The sequence below is a fragment of the Aythya marila genome (genome assembly GCF_965140915.1).
Source record: "Aythya marila genome assembly, chromosome: 1".
Taxonomy (NCBI): Eukaryota; Metazoa; Chordata; class Aves; order Anseriformes; family Anatidae; genus Aythya; species Aythya marila.
Window position 1 is genome coordinate 93,395,322 of NC_139042.1, and position 24,217 is coordinate 93,419,538.

General features: G+C 35.8%; 1 protein-coding gene across 1 annotated transcript in view; it reads left to right on the forward strand.

Moving 5' to 3' along the window:
- Positions 1–24,217, forward strand: part of DSCAM (DS cell adhesion molecule) — a gene marked incomplete at both ends in the record, with an annotated part of 475,148 nt that overhangs the window by 316,932 nt on the left and 133,999 nt on the right. The window contains 2 exons of the mRNA XM_082772650.1: positions 7,901–8,020; positions 12,099–12,272. Of these exons, the coding sequence (XP_082628776.1) occupies positions 7,901–8,020; positions 12,099–12,272 (294 nt within the window). The remainder of the gene's footprint in view (positions 1–7,900; positions 8,021–12,098; positions 12,273–24,217) is intronic.

Below are 24,217 nucleotides of genomic sequence, written 5' to 3' on the forward strand. Positions count from 1 at the left end.
CATAAAAATGATGAAGACTAAACATATTTCAAATATATGTGGGAGCCTATATCATTTTACTGTACGTGGAGAGACTTGGAAGTATCATCCAAATCCAATAAATTTCTAAGATGAATGGAGAAGCCCAGGCCAACAGCTTGTTGTTACATTTTAAACACTATTGAATACCTAAACTTTTGCAGAATCCATACAGCCACATAAATTCTTCAGGTTTGTAACCTGAGATTTTTTTCCCCTGATATTTATCTGTTAGATCATATATGTGCCCTGTTGTTAAGCATTCATATTTTTCTGTTATTTTTAAGTCAACTAAATAGATTTTTATATAGAGATTATATATATAGATTATATATAGATTTTCTATATTATTCCTACACATATTTTTCATGTGTAACATGAACTACTATTTTGTTAGAAGTATAAAATATAAAAATATAAAAAGATAAACAAGAATCAGTCTCTTAAAATATGTGGACACTGTATGGTGTATCTTCACTTCCATTCCTGTGCTGAGTAAAAGCAAGCAAACAGTGATGAAAAGTCCTAAAAATACCTGGCAAGCAAGACTGGATTTTCCCTGCCTTAAATATCAGAGGAAAATGACCAGCTTCTACAGGGCTTCCTCATAGAGTATAGGTAGGCAGAAGATGCCTGTTGAGAGATATACAGTGAGGGTAGAAAGTTGCTGAGCAGTTGTGAAACTCTGGACAAGAAGCCCTCAGGGCAATCTTGGGTCTCTGTCTTGGATCTCTGTCACAGGTTTCTTGGAGAGGAGGTGCAAATGAAACTTAGCCACATTCTCTGGGCATAGATCTGCCAGTACTTCTCCCCTCCACAACTTATCATCTGATTTCAGACAAATCCAAAGAGGAGAAAACACCTCCAGTTGATCTGAAAGCCTAAAAACTTAATAAAACTATTAGAAACACCTTTATTAAGTGTAATACTAAATACCAGATAACGGTGAGCTCCAGAGAATGGCAAGCTCAGGTGAGCTCCTCTGCAAACACAAGAAATATTCCAGCTACAGTCTATACTCAGTCATGAGATAAAAATCCACTTAAAAACAGGCTTTATTAGTTCTTATATTTAGGGAATGTCTTGTAAAAGTTCATGAATTATCTTTTGGGAGAAGTCTACTGTCTTTATTACATCCAGAGAGTGCAGGTAGGCAGTCCAGGTGAGTGAAAATAGAGCTTTCATTCTCATCATCTTGCACGGCACAAGATCCCAGCCCATTCTTCTGGAAGTTCATTTTTTAAAGTTTGCAAGTTATAAGGTTTTCTCAAAAACTCATAAATCATTATTAATTTGATTATTTTATTTATTGTTGCATTCCTGATTTGCTAGACATGCTATTAACAAAAAAGGAAAGGAAAGAATAGGATTCTGTCATGAAAGCCACTCATGGAAATTAGGAAAATATCTTCTCTGTTAAATACTTACACATCATGCAGAATTAATTAAGGCTTTACTCATTATGCTTGTCTTCTAAAGAGTGATTAAAAATATGTATACAGTTTATCATGTTACTCATTTCTAAAGGGTTTCCTAAAATGAGAATGAAATAATTATAGAAAGAGGTGAAAAATATTTTAATTGATTGCCAAGTAGAAAAAGTTCATAAATGTATTATGATGTATCAGATGCTGCAAGAACAGAGAATTCAATGATAGCAGTGGGTGCGTAAATCACTATTTTAAAATCCTTGTTAGTGAACACATCATAAGTTAAAATTGAGATAAGGTCTTTAAATATCTAATAACCCCTCTTAATGCAGTTAGTACATTAAGTGTAAATGTGTTTTCATTTTGCGCTTCCCAGGAATATCGAATTTTGTTACATAGTTAAGTACCCAATGAACAGTCCCTGAGAATCCTATGTCCTAGTCCCTAAATCCTAAGTCCCTATGAATCTTCCATATAGGAAGTATCAGCCTGCTTTCTGGTGTTTGGAGGTGGTATAATGCAGCAAATGCAGTCTGTGATGGAAAAGCAAGGGGGAAAGATTTATGGCTGGAGCTAGTGTCATTTACTTTCTTTGCTGGTGTTTACACTGCAACTCTGAAAATTATTGTTGAATTATTCACTTCCTATCTAATGTTCTCATTAGATAAACCTGATCAACACAAAACCACTAGGCACTGTCTCATTTTGCGAAAGTACATCTTTTTCCTTGAACTGCATAGCAAATGGTTTTACTAAACCAGCTAAATTGACCCCTTAGGTCCAATGACCAAATTTAATAACTGTTCATCTTTGCTAAAGTACAGTGTTTAATGATCTCATTCATTAATACATCAATGGGCGCTTTGGCTGATTAAATTTCGTCCATCATTTTGACAGTATGATCTAAATGTAAAGTACAAATATTCCATGTAAAAATGAAACATTGTATTCTAGCCAAATGTCATAGATTATTTCTTAACTTACTCCAGTAGCCCACTGCAGAAGCTCATATTAAGGGCCTTCAGGATTGCACTTGAGTGTAACGTACTCATCACTGTACTTGGAAGCCAGAAGTGCCTCCAGAGATTGGAAGACCAGGAAGATGTGTGTGAGTTTGTCACCTGGTCTCTGGCATGAAGCACAGTCAGAAAGAATTCTTGGATTTATATAAAGCAAAATTAAATTAGGGAATGTCAACAGGTACTCCTAAATTAATATAAATTACTAGATTGTAAAGTCCAAGTGAGTAGCAAGGACATTGGTAAGCAACACCTTCTTAAGATACCAACTCATATTTTCTCATCTTATCAGGATTGTTTCAAGGAGACAATTTACACATTTTCCTTCCTTTAAAATGACAATATAGCATTCCTGTTATCTTCAACATCCTATTCCGATTTATCTCATTCTTTGTTTTCCCTGTGTAAGATCTTGAGTCTGTTAGTCATAATATTGATAGAAAATACCTTTTTAGGTCCTTTGAGTTCAGCCATTAAATAGTTTGCATCTGTCAACTTACTGCTCTTACACTAAACAATTCAACAGCTCATTTCTCGTCACAGATCCGTGGGCTGCATTAAATGAGAGAAACTCACAGTTAAAGCAATTTTAAATGCCCTCTTTATGGACTCAGGGGACTGTGCTGCTGAAACAAAGGTGATAATAAAAGCAGAACTCTTCAGTCATATTTGTGAGCTATTTCAGAATATTTCATTTATAAATGGGCAGAAGAGGCTCACACATTTATGACTGGAGAGAGGAAGAAAACTAATTGTTTTCTTTTCTGTGTTAACTCTACTTAAACACATCAGACAACTGAACTTGGATAAGTTCTTACTAAGTCTTCTTTAAGGGCTAATGAATTCCTCAGAGGTAATGAAATACTGAATGTACCTCTACAATATAAATCTAAGTATCAAAATCTATTTCAAATAATTAACTCTTTCATCTTCCAAAATATGCTGGAACATAGCACTGAAGTTATTCATTTGAAATAAAATTAAGAAAAAGAGACTACCAATAGGGAAGAAAAATAGAAAGAAAAATACTCCTCTGTTTATTTCTTAATCATTTATATATGAAGAAAAATCCTGTGGTTTTACCTAGACAGCAATACAGAAATAATCAAAAAGTCATTGAATAAGTAATTTTGTTTTGCTGTTGCATCATTTCTGATTTCTACTTGCAATCACAAAACTAACCATTAAGGGTTCATGTCCTCAAAATCAAAACAGCAGTTGGCACTTTTCTAAGTAGTCCTAAAGGAAGGCTGTTTGAATTATCAAGGAACTTTCACTGAATGCAAATATTGGTGCTGTTACCAGATGAGGGCACATTTTTTGCCAAGGTTGAAACCTACTCTGCAGATTGAGCGCTACAAGGAAACAGTCTGATTGCTGATTGTGTGCCCGGTTCTGGAACTTATAAGGCAAAATTCAATTTCCACAGTTACCATTCTGATTATCAAATTCTGCATTGAAAGTAACTATTAGAATTGATAATACCAAGAATATCAGAACAAAATCTTATGCTTTTTAAATGAATATAAATATACTGGGAATACACCAAAATATAATGAAATTAATATGATTAAAAGCCTAGTTCAAAGCTTGTCAGTATTCAAGGTGCAACACATCAAGAATGCCTACACTCCATGAATTTATTAAAGATGTGGAAAGATGGATTTCCATAGAAATGATAGAAATGCTCAAAAAAAAGCACATTTATCCTTGACATCTATCCATTTTTTTTCTGTATATTGCAAAAGGGATTAGACATACATTACCGAAAGAGATAACTTTCATGCAAATAGTATTTTAAAGACTGCTTGCCTTTATTCCATACTATGCAATCTTGCTTAACTTCTTCAGAAGTTTCTTCATGTGTCTACCCATTTAATACAATAATCAAATTGTTTCCTGAAAAAAAAAGAAATAAAATAAAATAGTAATTCTTCCCAGTGTCATCCAGAGGAAATAACACAGTACAAAGAAAATGTTTTTAAAATAAGGAAAATAAACCAAAGTTAAAAAAAAAAAAAAATGTAAGGGAGAATTTTAAAAATATTATACTCTTCACACTTTTCAGCAGTAGAGGAGTCCAGTAGTTATCAGTCACCCCACAAAATCAGTTGTGATCAATTGTAAACAGTTGTAATGAGTTGTAAATTCACTGTTAGGACTGATACAACTGAAGCAAATATTTAGGGATATAGGAGATGGGTAAAAAGTAGTATCTTTCAATTTCAGAAGAGGCACAGCTTTAAAAGTCATCTTGTGAAGTCAAACCCTAATAGTTACATTAACAATATATAGATGATACCAGTCTTTCTTTTGAATAATCTCATGTGAGTAAACTTGAATTTTAATTTCTGAATACACTTAAACCCTTGAATTGACTCATTATCCACTGGCTAAAATTCCATTTCAGTTACTTTCTGCCTATTGGAATATTGTACACTTCCATTCACTCCTAGGTGATGCAATGATGGGTAGCTAGGTCTACCAAATCAAGAAGGTTATGGATAAGAAGACCACGGAACTGTACTTCATCAGGTCCCCTGGTACAGGATACGAGAAACACACCGGGAAGTGTGTGACTTCTCCTTTTGTGTGAATATTTTCACCTGTAACATTTCTGTAAAATTGTGTATGGGGAGGTCCTGAAAGTAGTCTTTATCAGCAGATTTAAAAGATGATAGGGCAAAACAAAGGTCTTTAAATATATAGTGGACCAGTATGGGCCTTCTGGTGTTCCTTAGACAGAAGCTGTGAATGCTGAGGGACTGCAAAAAGGAATGGGCTACAGAATATTCCTCACATCCCCTCCCTAAATAGCATGTCCTTTGCTAGAACCAGCATATAGGCATGCATGTGCCGTGTTTATCATAAGGTTGGACTTCTATAAACATATGGGTGGACTTCTGTGAACATAAGTAGTTTCTCCATACACCTTAAACTCCAATATCTTTATTTACATAACATCTTTTAGTCAGTATTGTGTTGTGTTTTTTTTTTTTTTTTTCCTACTTTAATATTTATTTTATTCTCTTTATGGATAAGCAGCTTGTAATTGACTTTTCATGAGCTGTGAATAGAAAATTATTTACAGTTCTCCAGGTAAAAGTAGCTGATGCCACTGTGCTGAGTAGTATAAAATCAAACATATTTGTACAACTAATTATACTTTTAGCCTGTTTTGGAAAATAAGTACTTGGAACTCCTTTGTGTTTGGTGATAAAATGAACAGAACAGTGAGAACTGAGCTACTGAAGTGAATGTTTTCTATGAGTAGGTAATTAGAACAGGGTAGGTGATTGCCCACGGCAGCTGTTGATGGGGTTTCATGTTTGGTGCTTACCAGTCATGAATTAACACAACATATGATTTCTACTTGTCATGGTGGCAGCTGTTCGGAAAGCTGAAATGTTTGACAGCAATAAATAAAGCAAAGGTTTCCACTACAGAAGGAGATCTGTCCTAGTACAAAGGTGGCTCTTGCCTCTGTTGTTGTTGATTCCTTCTGTTTCTTGTTGCCAAGTTCAAAGCAAGTGGACCTTCTTTGTGCATGTTTAGGCAGTAAGCAGTATTTACTATAGCTCTACGATTCAATGAGTAAAAAGTCCGGTTAAAGGGATTGTTTCCTCTCTGGAATAAAGTTTTCATCTTTTAAAAATCATTTGTAGCTGTGAAGATGGAAGGAGAAAATTGGAGAGGAGCACTGCATTATGGAGATAAAGGGAGGAAGGCTCAAGCCTTTGTGAGAAAGGTTCTCCGCACCTGAAGAATGTCTTTAGATACCTTCAAATTTCAGCACTCCTCTCCCACACCCAACATTGACAGATCAAGTTTCTCATTAAGGAAAACTTGGGACTGTCTGGTGTAATGGGATGTGCTATTTGCTTCAATTATGAGAGTGTTTATAATAATAATAACAAAAAAAAAGTAATTTATTAAGTAATTTATTGGTGATTCTACTATGTTTCTGCCATACATTTTTTTCCTGATGTATAAGCAGTACTGTACCCATGGCCTTTACAGTTTCAGCGCCCTGAACAAATAGTCACTGTACTGCTGATCCCCTTCTACATGGCTTTACACTTCCTCACATTATAGCCCACTCACTTACTTCCTTTATTATATCTGGCACTTCTGGTGAGGCAGACGATAGAGTCTGATAGGGATTTGGGAAGATGCGTCATGCCAAAGCAAGGAGGGATGTCTTGGCTTTCTGTCCTCCTGCACCCAGCTTTCAGACAAACTCAGCCCTGGCTGGACCTGGGAAGCTGTGAAACCATGACCATATGTGTGTCTCCAAGTGCACATGCTGCAGTGGCCCTAACAGTTAGTTCAAGGAATGATTGATTAGAATTTTTCCTTATTGTATTAGATTTCTGTCAGGCTCAGTCACTTGACTACGTTTTCCATGTATTACTCTAAGAAGACCTAAAAAGAAGAATTTATGGAATAATACAAATAATTGACTGTTTTGGCGGTATTTACATGTTCATCTCTGAACCAAAGAACAGCAGGTCAATGAAAATCTCTGACTTTAGCTGACTTTTCGATACAACCATTAAGCACCTTTTTTTTTTTTAATAACTTCTGTGGTTCTTTGAACATTCTTCAGTTTTCAGCTCTTCATTCAAACTTTTGACAAATATGGAGGTTTTATTGACAAACAACATTTTGTATCTATCCTCCATGGTAAACTGTAGGTAGGTCTGGCATTGTCACTAGTTGTTTTCTTGCAGAGTGACTGTATTCAGAAAATGTACAGCTTTTCCTTGAGATGAGCAGCTCATTTTTTTATGTATGTATAAATATATATGTACTTGACTACGGCTGGAAAACTTGCACTGGTTTTATGCTCCCCTAGAATGTCTAGTAATGCATGTATGTATACTTTGACACACATACACCTATTTCTAGTAAAACTTTTTCTCTTCAACTTCACACAAACAAAATGTGTTGAACCTTCCTGTGGTTACTCTTGGAAAGACAAGTCCTATCAGAATTTATAGTGCAAACACCCTCATTTTAATATGAAATGATCTGATTGCTGTTACATGTTTAAGGTTATTTAGGATATATATTTTATTTCTTCTTTTTCTAAAGCCTGCCAGTTCATTGTTATGAAGACAAACAAACAAACAAAAAAACACCTTCAGTTGTTTGACATCTGTCAGACCTCTCCCTTTGTAAACAACCATTTCTTTTCTGACCATGATAGTTTGGTTTATCTGTTAGTTCATTTTGTAATCTCTCCTACAGAGATTTTCATTAACTTATTTTTGTACCCTAACAAGAACAATACTTTTGAGTTCCTTGGCCAGAAATGCATACTTTTTTTGCACGGTAAGTAAATAATTGCATAAAACTTACTTTACTATGTCCCCAGATCATCAAAATGCTGTTTTTAAATTTTGCATTAATTCTCACTTCCTCCCACAGTGCCCCCTAGGTTTGTGGTTCAACCAAGTGACCAGGATGGGATATATGGAAAAGCTGTGATTCTCAACTGCTCTGCAGAGGGTTATCCTGTTCCTACCATTGTCTGGAAGTACTCAAAAGGTAGGATTCCTCCTGTGATCACTAGGGACAAATTAATTCTGATTTAGCAAGAGCTTACTTACCACTCAGCTAGAGGTTTATAGTTCATGTAGTCAAAAGCTAGCAGGGTGCAATAAGGGAAATATCAGTTATGTTTATACTGGTCTATCATTTCCTAAAGCACATCATACTGGCAACTGTCACAGATGCACGACTGACCTAGATGGACTTCTTGGTCTCCCTTAGAGACTTCCTTGAGCTGTGAATGTGCACGTGTTAGCTACGGCCTCAGTGGGAGAGCAAGGGAGTGGACAGCTGAAAGAAAAGAGATACTGTTTTAATTGAAACAACCTTAGAACAAGGTTCACTGGCAGCATTTGGCTGACTTTTTTTTTTTCACTTTAAAATCCATGATAACATGGCCAATCATATCTTTTTAGCAAAGAAGAAAGGTCAGGTAGCATTAGCATAAGCAGTAATTCAGTATGCGCTTTACATAATGATTTAACATTTTCTTCTCATGTAACAGAGCATTAGAACTGGCCTCACTTGACCCTAAGTAACCATAGGAAATTGACTGCCTTTTAATTAAAATTTGCTGCCTGTTAGATATCCTCCTTTTGCCCGTTGCCTTCTAGTTGGTTTTAACAAGAAAACAAACTCTCCAAACTCCATATCCAGTGTACACAAGTTAATTCTCTAATTATCTTTTTATGTACATCAGATGATATACATACAAGCACAAAATTAGGTGTTGTTGAGAAGAAATACTTATTTCATGCTCCATGCAAATTTTTGTTTCCATATGATGTAAGTATAAATTATATTTGAAGAAATATTTTGGGGAAGAGAAATGTTCACATTAAAACCCATTCTTGCTTTTATTCATACTTTCCGTGTCATGGAAAGAAGAGTGCAGCTTTCCAAATCCCATTGATTATGGGTTTTTAATTAAGAATATAGGTCACAAAGAAGCAATTCTGTTTTGTTTGTATGTTGAAGAAGGAAGCCACATCAAGCTAACAGAGTTGTAATTAACTGTGAAGAGATAAGCAGCCCATTTTAATAAAAGAGAACAGGACAGTGGTTTGATTTTAGGGATACTCTACCATCAAGGAACTATTTTTCATGTTTTTGATTAACAGCTCTGAAGTATTTAAGTCACAGAAAGTTTTAGAAGATACTTGATGTAGTAGTAGACATCAAATTGCAGTTTCAGTTTTTGGCTAAAATAACTCTGGCTGAAAAGGTCAGTATTTTTACAGAAGCCTTTATTTTCCTAAAGCATGATTGCATTTTCAATACCAGGTTTAATTCAAGTGCTGTACAGATCTGCAGGCTATGTGGCACTTTTTGTCTTAAAGAGACCCTTTATATGATTACTTTATGAGCTGTGTTTATATGAAATTCTGAAGTAATTGCCCAGGTGAGGCCAGCAGGAGTAAAACAATCAGTTCATAATTCATTTGTATGTACCACAATAAAGCACAAAGGACATCTGGACACCTGCAGGCAAGTTAGTGTCATTGGCCTTTTGTGTTGGTGAAGAATGGAAAAAGAGTTCATTTTTTTTTGTACATTGGGATATATAAATACCAGACTTGCAGTTTCTAAAGAATAATAACAGAGATCAATACAGACACACCATAATCATCAATAACGTTTTAAGTCCATCAGACTTAAAAAGGTGATGGTTACTAACTGAAACACCAGAGGCTCTGTCTGAACATCAGAAAATACTTTTTTTTACTGTGCAGTTGACAGAGCACTGGCAGAGTTTGCCCAGATACTTTGTGGAATCTCTTCCTTGAAAATCTTCAAAAGCCCCCTGGGCATGGTCCTGGGTAACCTGCTCTGGGTGGCCCGGCTTAAGCAGGGGGTTGGAGCAGGTGGCCTCCAGAGCTTCCTACCAACCTCAACCATTCTGCAATTCTGTGATTCATGATTCATGAGCTTTTGCAGGTACATGCATGCAGTTGCTGTCATTATTCAGGACATATTTCAGCTGTAATAGCAGAAAAAGTGTGTGTGAAGAATTAAAAGCCTGTGCAAATTCTTATGCAAAATGTTGCCCAGGTTTGTGTGTCCTCAGGACTAACAGCCCTTTCCCTTCTATGAGCACCAAATTTTTCTCAGAACTTTTAATGTGGAGAAACATAAAAAGTGAGTGGATGCATCTATCCACTTGAGCAATACATTGCAGACAGGTAGAATTAGTGAAGCATAAATGTGCCTTCCAGCTAAGTGACAGGAAAAAATGGCTTATATAAAAAAAAAAAAAAAAAAAAAAAAAAGGAGAGGGATAAGTATATGACTAAAACAGTTGAAAAATCGACAATGGCAACTGATTTTTGTGAAAGTATTATCCATTTTACATTTCTAAGTTCACAGTATCAGCCTTGGGAACCTTCAGTGTAACTGTATGTCCCCAAAGCAAACTTGTCTAGGAATAGAAGAATTTTACGTATGCATGTCCAGTCTTTTTTAATATTCTTGATGTTGTATTCATGGGTTGTTATAGCTTGCTATTTTGTATTAAATCATTCCCAAAAATATTTACTCATTGTATTTCCTACTGGTCTGACTCAGGCTATTATATATAGTACTTAATGCTGACAGAAAACAACTTAGTGTGCAGAAGATTGAATAAAAGAATTACATTGAAGAAGGCTACTTTATGATTTTTCCACAAAATTCTCTCTTCTGCTGATAAAGTAGGTTGCAAAGCCCTTGTTACAAGAATTGTATCTTAATATACCTTGAGACAGTTCCTGATGCTGTAAGAACCTGAATTTGTGGCAGACCTCTGGATTGCACAGCAATGCTGGCAGTATGGCAGTATCTAGTTCCCTTCCTTAAATCACCAGTGTCTTGTTTCCAAGGCAAAGTAGGTCCAATAAAACCAGCTAGGTTTGGGATTTGGACCTTTCCTCTTTGATTATGACTAATTCTCCAACAGAAATTCAAGCGTCATCAGACAGTATATCCAATAACTCTGCTAAATGTGTAATTCTTAGCTTGTTCTCCGTGGTGGAAGGGAACAGTGCACTCATCTACAATATTAAAAGATGAAGTAGCCATTCTCTATATTTCTCTTTCCTGGCTTTTTATTTAAGCAGAAACATGCAGAGGTGGGAGGAACCTTCCTCTAGGAAAGGACAAAGACATTGTGCTCTATAAACTTGTTAAGTAGTCATTGGTGAAGACATGAGAGAAAACGTATGTGGGCCCATTCCTCGTGGCTGTGTCCAACCAGCTGCCCCTTCTTGCACAGTTCCATATCTTGAAGAGAAGAGTTTTAGTGTGTGTCTAAAAGTGTACGCATCTGATGGGTTTTGAAAGGTTGTTTCTGTCTTAAGATTTTATTTCTTAATACCAAAGTTAATACAGAAATCTTCGGCTTCCTGTGTTTCTATGGACTTTCCATTTTTATTTTATTACCAAATATGGAAATTAATGTCTGATTAATTTCTTTATTACTTTGTTTTTTTTTTTTTTTTTTTTTTAATCAGTCTGAATGAATATTGACTCCAGACATGGTGGAACAGGGATTTTATGTCATCAGTCAGTCAGCAGTAGGAGGAAAAGAGCAACACAGTCACTGATGTGTTTTTATATGTTACCCAGAGTTTAGTAAACAAGGTCCTAGAGGTCTCTTGAGTATTCCATGTTTACTACAACAGACATCCCTCTTAGTCATAAGAAATTCATCTGGTGTATGCATAAGGGATGCATACTTGTATGACTGTTCAGCTGTAATTGTCAATAATTTATCAGCCACTAAACGTACAACAAATGTGCCTTTTTATCCATGAGCTGTCTGAAAATCTTCATTTTCTCTCTTCCCCTTCTGTTCCTGCTTTCTGCCTTTTTTGTCCCCTTACCTTTAACATGGGAAATTATTCCTACCACTATATTCCGAAAGCCTTTCTTCTTTCCATTTAATGAATTTGATTTTGGCAAAGAAGTACTCCATTTGTTCCAGTGGTGCCAGAACCATTTGTATTTTAATTGAACTGAGCCTCTAAGAACAGGAAGCTATAGAGAGAGAGAGACTTTTCTTCTTAACTAACCTACTTCTATGTTGGTCCTGATTTAGGTGCCGGCGTTCCTCAGTTCCAGCCAATTGCACTGAACGGTCGTATCCAGCTTCTCACAAATGGTTCCTTGCTGATTAAACACGTTTTGGAAGAAGACAGTGGATACTACCTCTGCAAGGTCAGCAATGATGTGGGAGCAGACGTCAGCAAGTCCATGTACCTCACTGTTAAAAGTAAGAACTAAAACACTTCTCTGTGATCCAGATATTACCACTCAGTGAAAATGGCTTGACTACTGCACTACTGCATCCTTAGTTTAGACTTTTTTTGTTATTTTTAATGTAATGTTGTACTCAGCTGCACATGGTAGCATCTGAAAAGTCTATGTGGTTGATAAAAAACATTGCTTAGTAGAGAGAGAAAAGGAGATTTAAAGATGTAAAGGGTTAACACCTCATTTCAAAAATGTGTTTAACTTTTTTTGAGGTACAGTTGAATAGTAAATGGGAAAATAAAAAGATATATTATTTTTATCAAAGGAAGCAAAATCCAACTTGTTCTCCAATGGACAGCTATATTTTAGACCACTAATGTTTGTTTTTAAGGGTGTTCATATGCAGAGAATGCATAACTAAGTTCTTTGAAAGCAAGAGTGTCAACCTTATTAGATTTGCAAGCCCAGTACTTCAAATGTCTTCTCCATTCTCATTTACCATACTGGCTCTGTTTTCCTAAAAATAACATGATATCCCAAATCTCTCAAGTAAGTACATTAATTGCATATTTCTTCTGGGGATCAGTAGAAGTGCCAGCTTATGTGGCTTTCATAACAGAACATTTCTGGTCCAATCTTTAACTGTAGTAGCAATGCACTGCTGTAATATGCTAAAGAAAAACAGCTTTCCTCTGGTTGGCAACTATGCACACTGCCTGTCTGATCACTGCATGCAGTTTCATGTATGATAAAAGAGCATCCCTTATCAAGTAAGAGCAGGAGCTTCCCTGGAGAGTCAGTTGCTGTTTGAATCTAATGAAAACCCCTCTGGCTCTAAGATAGCAGGAAAGCACGTCTGTACATCCTTATACATCCACACTAACACATGCACTGCTCCCAGCATGGCTATTAAAGCAAATGCTGTTAGTGTGTCAGTGCTTGCATAGAAAAGGAATGGCTTTAGCTTTAATCAAGTACACATTAAGAACAAGCTGCTTTCAGGAGTGACTTGATGGGAGTGTGCCATGATGGACTCATGTATAGCTGGATCCCCAGGTCTAGTAGCATGATTGTGGCACAAAATACTTGCACCTAATCAGATGAAGTAACTCCAAAGTGAGGGTCTGTACCTGCCTTTACTCTCCCGTGTACTGTATCTTATTTATTGTTTTATTTTTCTCCATGGTTATTCTGTCTCCTTTTCCCCCTCCTCCAAAAAAAAAAGTTTCTGGACCCTAATCCTTGGTAATAGCCCTATTACTAGTCCAAAGCCTCAGGCTTCCTTCATTAAATTCACAGTATTCTTAATTAATTGTTCCTGCATACTGCGCTACCCTGCTTCACAAGGTCACCCGAAGTACCTCCTTTATTCAGTTGCAGAAGGTGATCAGGCCTGGTGAAAACCTGTGAAAAAAAAAAAGAAACAGCCTTCCAAAATGTAAATAAAGATTAGCATCAATATATCTTGCTTTGGCTTCCTTCTGATAAATTGTCTTCTTACTTTCCTTCAGTCTGTATGTAGGTTGTTCATGAGAAGCAGCTCAGATCACCTGAGAAAGAAGTTTATGGTCCCTTGGCAATGTCCTGCTCTTCTTCTTAATTCTCCCTTGTACCAGTGACACATCGTTTATACAGATGCTAATTATTGATAACATCACTGTGAACTTAAAAACACTTATGTGCAGGTGATTCTTCTCCTCCGCATTTAATGAAAGTTTCCAGCTACTCTGTCAGTAACATTGCTGGATAAATTTCTGCCTTCCATAGTTCTTATGACTGGTCTTCTCTTAAATGAGAGTGGATGTTTTAGTCTTACAGCATTTCCTGTGTCACCTCTTTGTAAACAGAAACAATTTTTTTCTCGGTGTAAAGACAGCTTAAGCTTCTTTAAACCAACTTAGCTTGCATAGCAGTGTTCTTCAAGGTATGAAGGAAATGTTAGTAGCTCCAGATACACATTTATTTAGTGCCTCAGAGTTTGCCATGTGATGCCCTTACCTTAGGAAAGAAGATACAACTTTTTGGTTGAAGGGATATTGTATGAGGAGGAAGTGGAAAGAAAAAAAAAAAAAAAAGTTGAGAGGAAAAGAAAGAGGCTTCAGGAATAGTAAAAGAAATGTGTAAAGAAGGAGCTGCCAGAGTCAATGCTGAATCAGGAACCACAGGGCTAGAATGGCAACTGTGCAAGCAGAGAATCTTCATTCAGTGGTTCTTATTCTTCCCCCTTCCTTTTTAACAAATGCACATAAAAAATGTGATCAGTGAGTTTTTATTTTCTTTGGAACCAAGGATAAGTGATTCTGAATAGTTATTCACTAATACAATATTACAAAATTATGGTAGAGATCTGGAATAAGGAATCTAGTGCTATCTTGAGAAATGACTCCTGGTGCTTAGGATGAGAAGACTTCTAACGAATTTCTATAAGAGATAATGAGCCTTTAACATGAAGGGAAGAACTAAAATTATTTAAAGGTTGCTTGAGAGTCACAAGGGAAGAGATTTCTGCTTCAAATGGGCTGCCTTCTTGCCTTCATCTCAATTATCCTCACACTTCCCAATTCTACTTTAGGAGCTATATATAACATGATAGAACAGTATTGCACAATAAATAAATAAATCCCTATTGGAAAGCAAGCTTTCTGTAAGGTATGTATGATCCTATAAAAATAATATGTTTGGGGCACTCATGTTAGCCCTGCCCCTTCCTAAATCGATCATTTATTTCAGTGTTCATATGAAGACTGAAAAATTTTAATCTGATCACCAAAACATCTCCAAGAAACCCTGTCTGACAACAAAACAGAATTGTTTCATTAACTTTCCTCTCAAATATACTCTTTAACTATTTGCATTATGTGTTTAACACATCAGCCTAAAGCCATAAGCTCCAATCAGACCCACACTTCCCTCCAGCAGGAGCATATTAATCCCAGCTAATACTTTTAATGTTAAGTTTCACAATTTAAACATTAAAAAAAAAAAGTTATCTTTTGTATTTTGTTCTCTTCTCTCTTTGTTTCGGAAAGGGAGCCTGGTCAGAGTGTAAAAAGAAGTTTAGTACCCTGTTCCTGCAGCTGCCTTGAGTCTTGTCTGTGGCAATTTAACACTTCTGTTGCTTCTGCCTCCTTTGATGCCTCTTGTCTAGTCAAGAGCTGTTTCTCTCCATCCTTGGACAACTCATGGAACAAAGGAACCCTGATTGCAAAACTAGCTTTAACTGCAAAAGAAATAAAATAATAGTTATAAACACAAACAATCCCAAAATACACTTCTGAAGGGAGATTCTAAATCTAGTGAAGATGTTTCTTCAACTGCTATCTAACAATTGTTCCACCATTTTGCTGCAGCACTGCAGCATTTGTTTATTAAAATGTCTAGGAGTCTATGCCTGGCTTTCTCCATGAACTTGATCTGGGCAAGATAAAGGTTCACTTCCCATGTGGCCATTCAAATGAGTTGCTTTGCTGTAACACCTGCAGTAATGCCAGTGATGGAGAATTTGCTGTGTTCTGCTCGCCAGGGGGCCTCTAAATACTCATCATAATTGTTGGGAATATAATTCCTTATCAAGAATACAGGAATGTTGAGATCTGTCTGATTGCTATTTTTATTTCTGTGAGAAAATAATAGCATCTATATAGAGATCAAAAATTGCTAATCAAAAATGCATATATTCCGCAGGTAAGGGTGGCATTACCTGTTGCGCATTTGCAAAGACAGATTATTTGCAATACATTATACACAATAATAAAAATCACCCTCCCTAATACCTTCAAAAAATGTTTGTAGGGAGAACAGCAACCATACTGCCTCAAATTCCCTTGAGCCCAGCTATTCCAATATTTTGTAATCTATCTCTGCTCCATTTTTCATAGTTCCATGGTCTATAAATAGTATTTTCTGAGGCAAAACAAAACAAAGTCCCCTAGTCTGATTGTGTGTTCTGTTTCACTATTTTTCTACTGACATTCTCCTATCTTTGATCAAAGAGCTTTTTATTTATTATCTTCTTCAAACCTATTTTGCATTTACCTCAAGTAAAGTGAATTTTTGTTCAGTGCACAAATTTGGCCAAAAGTGCTTCTATATCACAAAGTGTCTTTTCTTATGAGCTGGCCAGCTGGCTACCCTTAAATATCTTTGTCTTTAACCTCATTGCAGGCAGCTGTATCTTTCACCACCTAGTTTTGGCAGACAAAGGTAAAATCTGTGTTCAATGGTGATGATGTGAGCTAACTAGAGTATAGCTCAGTTCTAATTTCCAAGCCAGGGCTGATGGATTTCAATACTCTCTCCCTGTTTTAATTACTTATTTATTTTCATTAAATGCACGGGTTAAAAGAAGCTGTAAGAAAGCTACAGTAAATCTTGGAAACATGTAAATTCTCCCTAGACACGAGTACTTTCTCTTGTTAGTAAAAGAGCCCATTTTTTTCCTAATGAGGTCCTTCCACTAGGAGAAATGAACAAGGTCTGAATGCTGTTTTCTGCCTCTTCAGACCATTGGCACAGCTTTGATTTAAGGACTTGCACTTTAATCACCCATCATGTGTCATTACCCCGACAGGCGGCAGCAGCCGCAAGATACAAGCTCCAATAAATTGCACTGAAAATCGCTGAAGCGATCCTTTGTTGATTTTCCTTTACAGCTATTCAATGGCAGATCAGCTGTCATAACAACACAGTGCCTGTGGCAACAGGGTGAAATTAAACGTGAAGTATGTTCAAGGTAGCTGGTAGAAAGCTGGAATATCCCTTTTTTTTCTGTAAATTCAAATGCTTTCTACTTCTCTCAGTAATGCCAAGCCTGTGGCAATTGGCTAAAACGAATGCTTTCTCTTGTAAGATAATTGTCAGATGCACTGCAGTACAAATACTCAAGTGCTTTTGTATGCAAATCTTTGCAATACTCTCATTTAAGAAAAGGAGAGGTGGTAAGGACTTCTGTCTCTCTCTCTCTTAAAAAAAAAAAAAAAAAAAAAAAAGGAGAAAAAGATTATAGCAGCCTTTTTTCTTTTCTGGGAGGGTGGCTGCACAGCAATGTTTCTGGCAGGAAGGTGAAATATGAATTTATCTTTAGCTAGCTAGCTAGCTAGAAAGTGCACATAGGACCCACTATATCATTTTGTATTTGTATCAAGAATATCATATTCATTGATTTTTTTTTTTTCCAGAGTTTTTTTTTCCATCTCTCGGTGTCATGTTGTCTAAATATCAACATTCAAAATGACACATGGATGGGCGTTATTTTCAGAAGTTCTCTTTCTATTGAAGTAGATATATAGTGGATACAGAGTATTAAGACTTTCTTGAAAAAATGATGAGTTTAAAGCTGTGGTGGTCTTATCTTTTGAAAACCTTCATATCTTCACTGTTCTTAGAAAGCCTCATAGGCAGTAGGATTCACAGTGTGTGTACTCCAGCTGCTTTTTTTTTTTTTTTTTTTTTTTTGGAGTTACTGAGAATACTAAGAGCATCACCAATACTTACACTTTTTTACAGCGTGTCCTGCTTTCTCAATCTCAATATCTCTTTTCTCTTATTAAATTACTAGTTTATTCAGAGAACAATTTACATGTCTCTTGTAATGAATTTGGTGTTCAGGTTTGGCCAGCTGTTGTCAGTAGGTTTCTGAGCAGCAGAATTTATTCCAGATCAAGGATTGGCTTTTATGTACTTGAACACTGCTGAAACAACACCTCAGAATATTGTCTGCTCTACTGTTCTTCTCCACTTGAGATGCTGGTCTTGCAGTGATTGATACGAGCTAGAAAGATAATCCATTCACAATAATGACTTCATCGAGGAAGTAAGCCCAAATGTTTCCGTGTACTGAAACTACACTGTGCTAGAATATAATATTCTGGTAATCTTGGAGATCTCTTGTCTGTGAAGAAATACTCTGGAATTTATTCTTACTAATAATTCTAAAGGTTGTTTTCTTGATAGATAATTTAAAAAATAATTATTCAGATTTAGGTTTGCCTTCATATGAAATGTAAATAGACACTTCTGGAATGCAACATCCCAGTAAATTTTTAAGGAAAATGGCTCCCCAGATTTTCATGCTTGTGTTTGTATTCAACCAAACAATTTTCCTGAGTAACGTCTTAAAATACAGATGATCCTGTGAATACATTACTTTAAATTACAGGGGGGAGGTGGAGTGGTATGCAGTGTTTGCTGGGTTTAATGTTGGCTTCTTGTAGAGGAAGTGCAGGCATGATTTATTGTTGCTTATTTTTATATTTGCAATGTCATCAGGACTTGGGCCTATTTTACTAACAAAGATTAAATAAACTTCAATCGAGAGTGCATTGTAAAGCAATAGTGGGATGTAAATTAATTTAGCGTGTATGTGCTCTACACATGATCTACACTATTTCCACTTCAGAAGAGTTAGCTGATATAGTACTGTGTTTCTTATCCCTTTCCCTTCCCCTTCATCCACTCCATCCCTACCTTTTCCCCTCATCTCTTTTTTCTGTGTCTACCATACTAACTTTAAGGTACATCTCACTTATAAAGTTGTAGCCATGTTCCAGTAGGATAAAACCTCAGGTTCAAAGAGGACAGAATCCTTATTTTTCCTTTTCTTTTCTTTCTTCTGTCCATCCTCATCTACCCATTTATTTATTTATTTATTTATTTATTTGTTTGTTTGCAACAGCATGAGTCTCTTTTCACTCAGACTAACTTCAGTATGATTTTGATCACATTCTCTCTCAAAGTTTATCTGAAAAAAGGGAAGACAAAATTCTACACATAATGAGAAATGAATGAAAATGGAATGGTATCTGCCACAATATGTTTGTGCATCACTTCCTTATAGACTTTGAACAGGCAACCTGTAAAAGATAATGTAATTCTTTTTTTCTTCCCTTGGCCTGTTCCAGCCTGACTGTCTTTTTGCCATGCTTTGCCAAGGAAAGGCTTCTTCCCATACATTCCCCCCCAACTAACCCACACCTTAACAATGTGCAGAGTTCATCAAGGCACAGAATGAGTGTAACAGCCGGTTGCATGCCAGACTTTGCTGATTTTTTTTTTTTTTTTCATAAAAAAAGAAGACTATTCTTGTTTCTTAATCCGTTTGAATGAGTGACCTCATGGTCACCACCATTCCATATTCACCCTTCCAACTATCCATGTCAGAGTTTTGCATTAATCATTTTATGTGAGTCTTGGATTCACAAAATGCTATTTGAGCAGCAAAAAGTGTGGATGGTATTTAAATCATAATATTTCTTCTTATATACCAAGGGTTATTCTGCACTTTGAATGAGCTTTGAATGAACCACAGTCTTTTTCAGCACAAGACCTGTTTCAAAAGGTTATTGACTAGTTTTGTTTACTAAATGCCATCATAGAAACTGCATCATAACTCTTCTTAAATTAATTTATTTGGGATTTAGGGTCATTAAAATGTTTCTGTTCTGTTTTCCAGCAATGATTGGGAGTTTGTTCCTTTATTAGTATGTGTACTAAAGTGTCTTTCTTCCATAGCTGATTATTAATTCATAGGTTTAATTTAATGTAAAAAATAACATTTACATAAAACAAGGAAAGAAAGAAACATTGAGTTATAACAACAATAACAAAATAAATTGCTGTAGCTTAAAAATAAGTAGGTATAAACTGTACTTGAATATCAAGTGACAGAGACCCCAAATCAGTTACATACATTTTGCTGTATAATTCGCTTGCAGCAACAGGAAAAAAAAAAAAGAGAGAGAGGAAAAAAAGAAAAAAAAAAAAAGTGGTTTATATGCAAATATTTAATGCTTTGTATAAGAAGAGTTTATTTATTTTTAAATATTATATCAAATGTCGCTATTACATGAAGACAATCTTATGCAACTGCTTCTACGGGTGCAATTTTAAGCTTTTCTTAAAAGAAGCAATTTTGTCTTCAAATATAAAGAAAGTGTCATTTTCTGTAGTACTTTTTGCTTGAAAAATAGGGGGTTTTTTCTTCCTTTTTTTTTTTTTCAAAAAGGCTTGCATGGTAGCTTTGTTCATAGTCTTCTGTGAAAATCCAGCTGTGGTACACAGTATAAATATTGTGTACAGATTCTGTGATAATCAATGTAAAAACAAAATTTACATCTGGGAGGCATGCAAAAGGAACAGAAAATTCAAGGTAAGAAAAAAAGCCGTCTACAAGCTAAAAATGCTGTGTACAAAAGAATTTAAGGCATTGTTTTTTATACTCATTCCTGCTGTGCATGTCAGGTACAATCAGAATGAAGGATTTGTAAATGTAGATTTTCTTTCAGCAGTCTCAATGTATTTGCCTTGTGCAAAACAGGTTTCCTTCCCCCTGAACTGTGTTCCTAGCCATTAAGATTCAACCTCTGCATAAGCACATGAGCTCCTCTCCACGTTGTTCTTTCAGTTATTTTTTTGATATGTGATGCTTGAACATTTCTTAATCCATTGCTGTTATGCTCTTTGTGGAGGAAAAAAAAAAAAAAAAAAAAAAGTGTCCACTTATGACCATATCAATTGATTGATTTCTGAGTATCTCCACAGTATGGGTACCTGAAGAAGCATGGCTCCATTTTCAGATAAATCTTATTAGGATCCTGCAGGGTTAAGAAATGAATCGATTAGGTCTAACAAACCAGGAGCTAATGAATGAATGAGCTCTTACTGTTGTTGTAATTACTTATGGTTAATCTAACCAAATCCATATATTTTTTTAACTGTTTCCATCAGGCTACAGAATAATTAATCTTACATTCATTTTTCTTTTTCCTTTCCATATTGAGTTATAATATTTGATCATGTAGGAATTGTGTTGTCCAGGCACTATGTACATCTTTATGAAATTCATTTTACCTTCTCTAGCATCATTTATTCAATGCTTAACTTACATCTGGTAAATTCATAGTAGACCCCAGGAAAGCTGTGTCATATAATGTATGGATGTAGGTGAATACACAATCAAATTAAGAAAAGGCGAATGCTTTTTCAATGGGAGAATAAATGTTATACTTCCAACTATAGTTCTTGACTGTTGAATTAGTATTTTCCATTAAAGTTGTTGTTTTGTTTTGAAATATGCAAAGCCTCCTTCTGACTTTGCAAAAGAGTAAGTAATGGTATCCGTTAAGCATTTAGATGTTTGTGAAAGTTGACCACTGTCCACCTTTATCAGAACATTAAAACAGCAGTCTGTGCAGTCACAAGTAGGTTCATGGGATTGCCATGATGAAATTGTTTTAGCTGTGGTTGCTGCAAAGCTTCACCATGGCATACTGCATTGTGCAAGCAGATGTGTTCTCAGGTGATCTAGGAATATGCATGAATATGTGGACACCTGCACAAATATGTTATTTATGTTATATGTTATTCTCACCAAATTAAAGAATGTAAAAAGGAACAACAACAAAATCTAGACAAGATCAGGTATTATAGTGATTTTCTGAATGTACTTCTTATTCTACTTACTTAACTGTAGGAGTTTTCAGAGAGACTCATAAAATGATTGGTCTGTGGTTGATCTGATGAAAGTGACTGTCTGATTTCAAATCATTACAACAAAATAAAATCACATATCTAGGTCTTAGCAACAAAAAAGTTTTAGAGCTATGATGGAAATCTTGCCTTTATTAAAAAGAATATTTTTTTCAGATGTGGCACTCTTATTAATTTTTTTACATTAAATTTATTCCCTTTTATTATATATTTCCTATACATTCACCCAAAGATATATCCTTAATATTACATTGTTAAAGCCGTGTCTTCATTCTGAAAGTAGAGCCCTGATTTATAAAAATGATGTGCATACAATCTTTTTTCATTTCATCAGAGATGCTGAAGGATGAGCAAAGCAGAAGACTAGGAATTTAAGCCTATGTTGCTAGGAGTTAGTTTGAGGTTTGGGTTTTGTTGGTGGTGTTTTAAAATTTAACTTAAGCTTTTAAGGAAAAGCCTGTGTATATATATCGTATGCCACACTCTGTAGGTATGTGGAATCAATCTTCAGCAAATATTGTTAGTCTTTGGCAATAAATACACCAACTAACATCAGTAGGCATGCTTTCAGTCAGCACCACAAGCTCTCTTAGTTCCAGCTTCCCATTCTGACATTTTCTTGTATCAGCTAAAATACATTCCTAAATCATATCACCAGTGACCTAAGCAGAATTTGTTTCTACCAACTGATGCATCACATTGAGCAGTAAGTACCTTTGAAACAATCCCATTCTCCTCTTACTTCCATCTCTCTCCTCAAAAAAAAAAAAAAAAAAAAAAAAAGATTTTCATACCAAATGTATTTTCTGAAGATTAGCTGATATAAAGTTGTGATCATGAAATGGGAGACTGCTTTCTCAAAAATAATTCTTTTCCCCCTTCCTTCAAAAAAGGATACCTCAACAGAGGTCTTACATAAGTACATTCTGTTGCATGCCTTCAGAGAGTAAAAAGAGCATCTATTAGATGACTATTTTTTCCTGACTTTTAATTACTAATCATTGATTTTGGTAATTGCATACATGTACATACACAGTAATGCAGCAGGATTTCACTTCTGTGGTCTTATCTCGAAACTGGCTTTTTAAATGAGTGCCTATTACTGTAAGTGCTCCATAAGAAAGCAGTGCTCTGCTATTTTTGTCTAACTTTGCAATGCAGCATATCTGTAGCATTTTCTTCTGGTACAAGCTGGCTCTTTGCCATGCACTTAGAGGCATAAACCCATACTTTTAGCAAGGAAAATCTGCTATCAGATTTTAAGTGGTGACTTGCCAAGCCAAAATAAGGAAGAACAGACTTTTCATAAGTGGTTGCATATTGTTGTTGAAAATCCAATTACCGTTTGCTAAATGCTCATCTCTAAGATTTAAATAATAGTTAAATGAAGTTCCTAGCTTTTAAGGAAAATGGGCATGTGCTTAAATGTTAAGGAAGATCATTGCAGGAGTGCAAAGCAGTCTAGGCTGCCCTCGGGATTTTACTGACTCTGTGTAACATTTTTATGTGTTCTCAGACATATTTCAATGAAGGTGGATAGACCAATGTGAACAAAAAGTTCTGGAGTTCAATTACCTATAGCATCTCTTGCCTTTCAGGATTGACTTTGTTTAGGCATTCCCAGCTGCATAACTCATTGTGCAGAGTTAGTTAGCTCCCTTTCCAGTTTGAAAGCCTTTAGTGTGGATGTAGAGACCTGCCAGAGCAAAGAGGTATTCAGATAACTGAGAAAGGAGGGAACAACCTGGTGAGGAGTGAAAGTTTGGCAGTTTCCACTATCTAGCTTGACTAGGAATGACAAGGGCTCCTTTTTCTCTTGCAATCTGCTTTTAACCATTGCTAGCTAGTTATTTATTTGATGAAGTAGATTTATTTGATGTGGCAGAGTGAACAGCTCTTCTAGAAAGGGGAACTCAGATATACATGTACAATCAAGTGAGCACCAATAAGCTGATGGCTTGGCCTCCACTGAGCTGTGGTAGCTATCCATGCCTGCCTAACATGGGTGTGATGCAAGGTAATTACTCAACAATTAAAGAGAAAGAGGCTGAATTTCCTCCCATTTGCTGTAGGATAGTCATGTGGACCTGGGCAGTTACCACAGCTTTGCTGATAGATGGTTCTTCAGACGTTAAAAATAAACTGTGTCTTTAGGTGTTTATACACATATACCAATATATGCTGTCTTCTCCAAATCTCTTTAAGTTCCTTAGATCTTGTCCATATTCAAGATTGTTTCTGCTTTTGCTGGTTATTGTAGTACACTCTAATAGCAATATGACATAGCTGTATTAATACAAATCTCTCACATGGGTACTTTTTTCTGGAGACTTTTTGCAGCTTAGTTGAAATTACTTCCAAAGGCATGGGACACATGAATGGATAGATGAAACCCAAGGCATTAACCTGAAAAAAATTATGCCCCATCTTCTGCATATGAATGAGCAAGCTGTATCTGTGAATTATAGGGGATTGGGG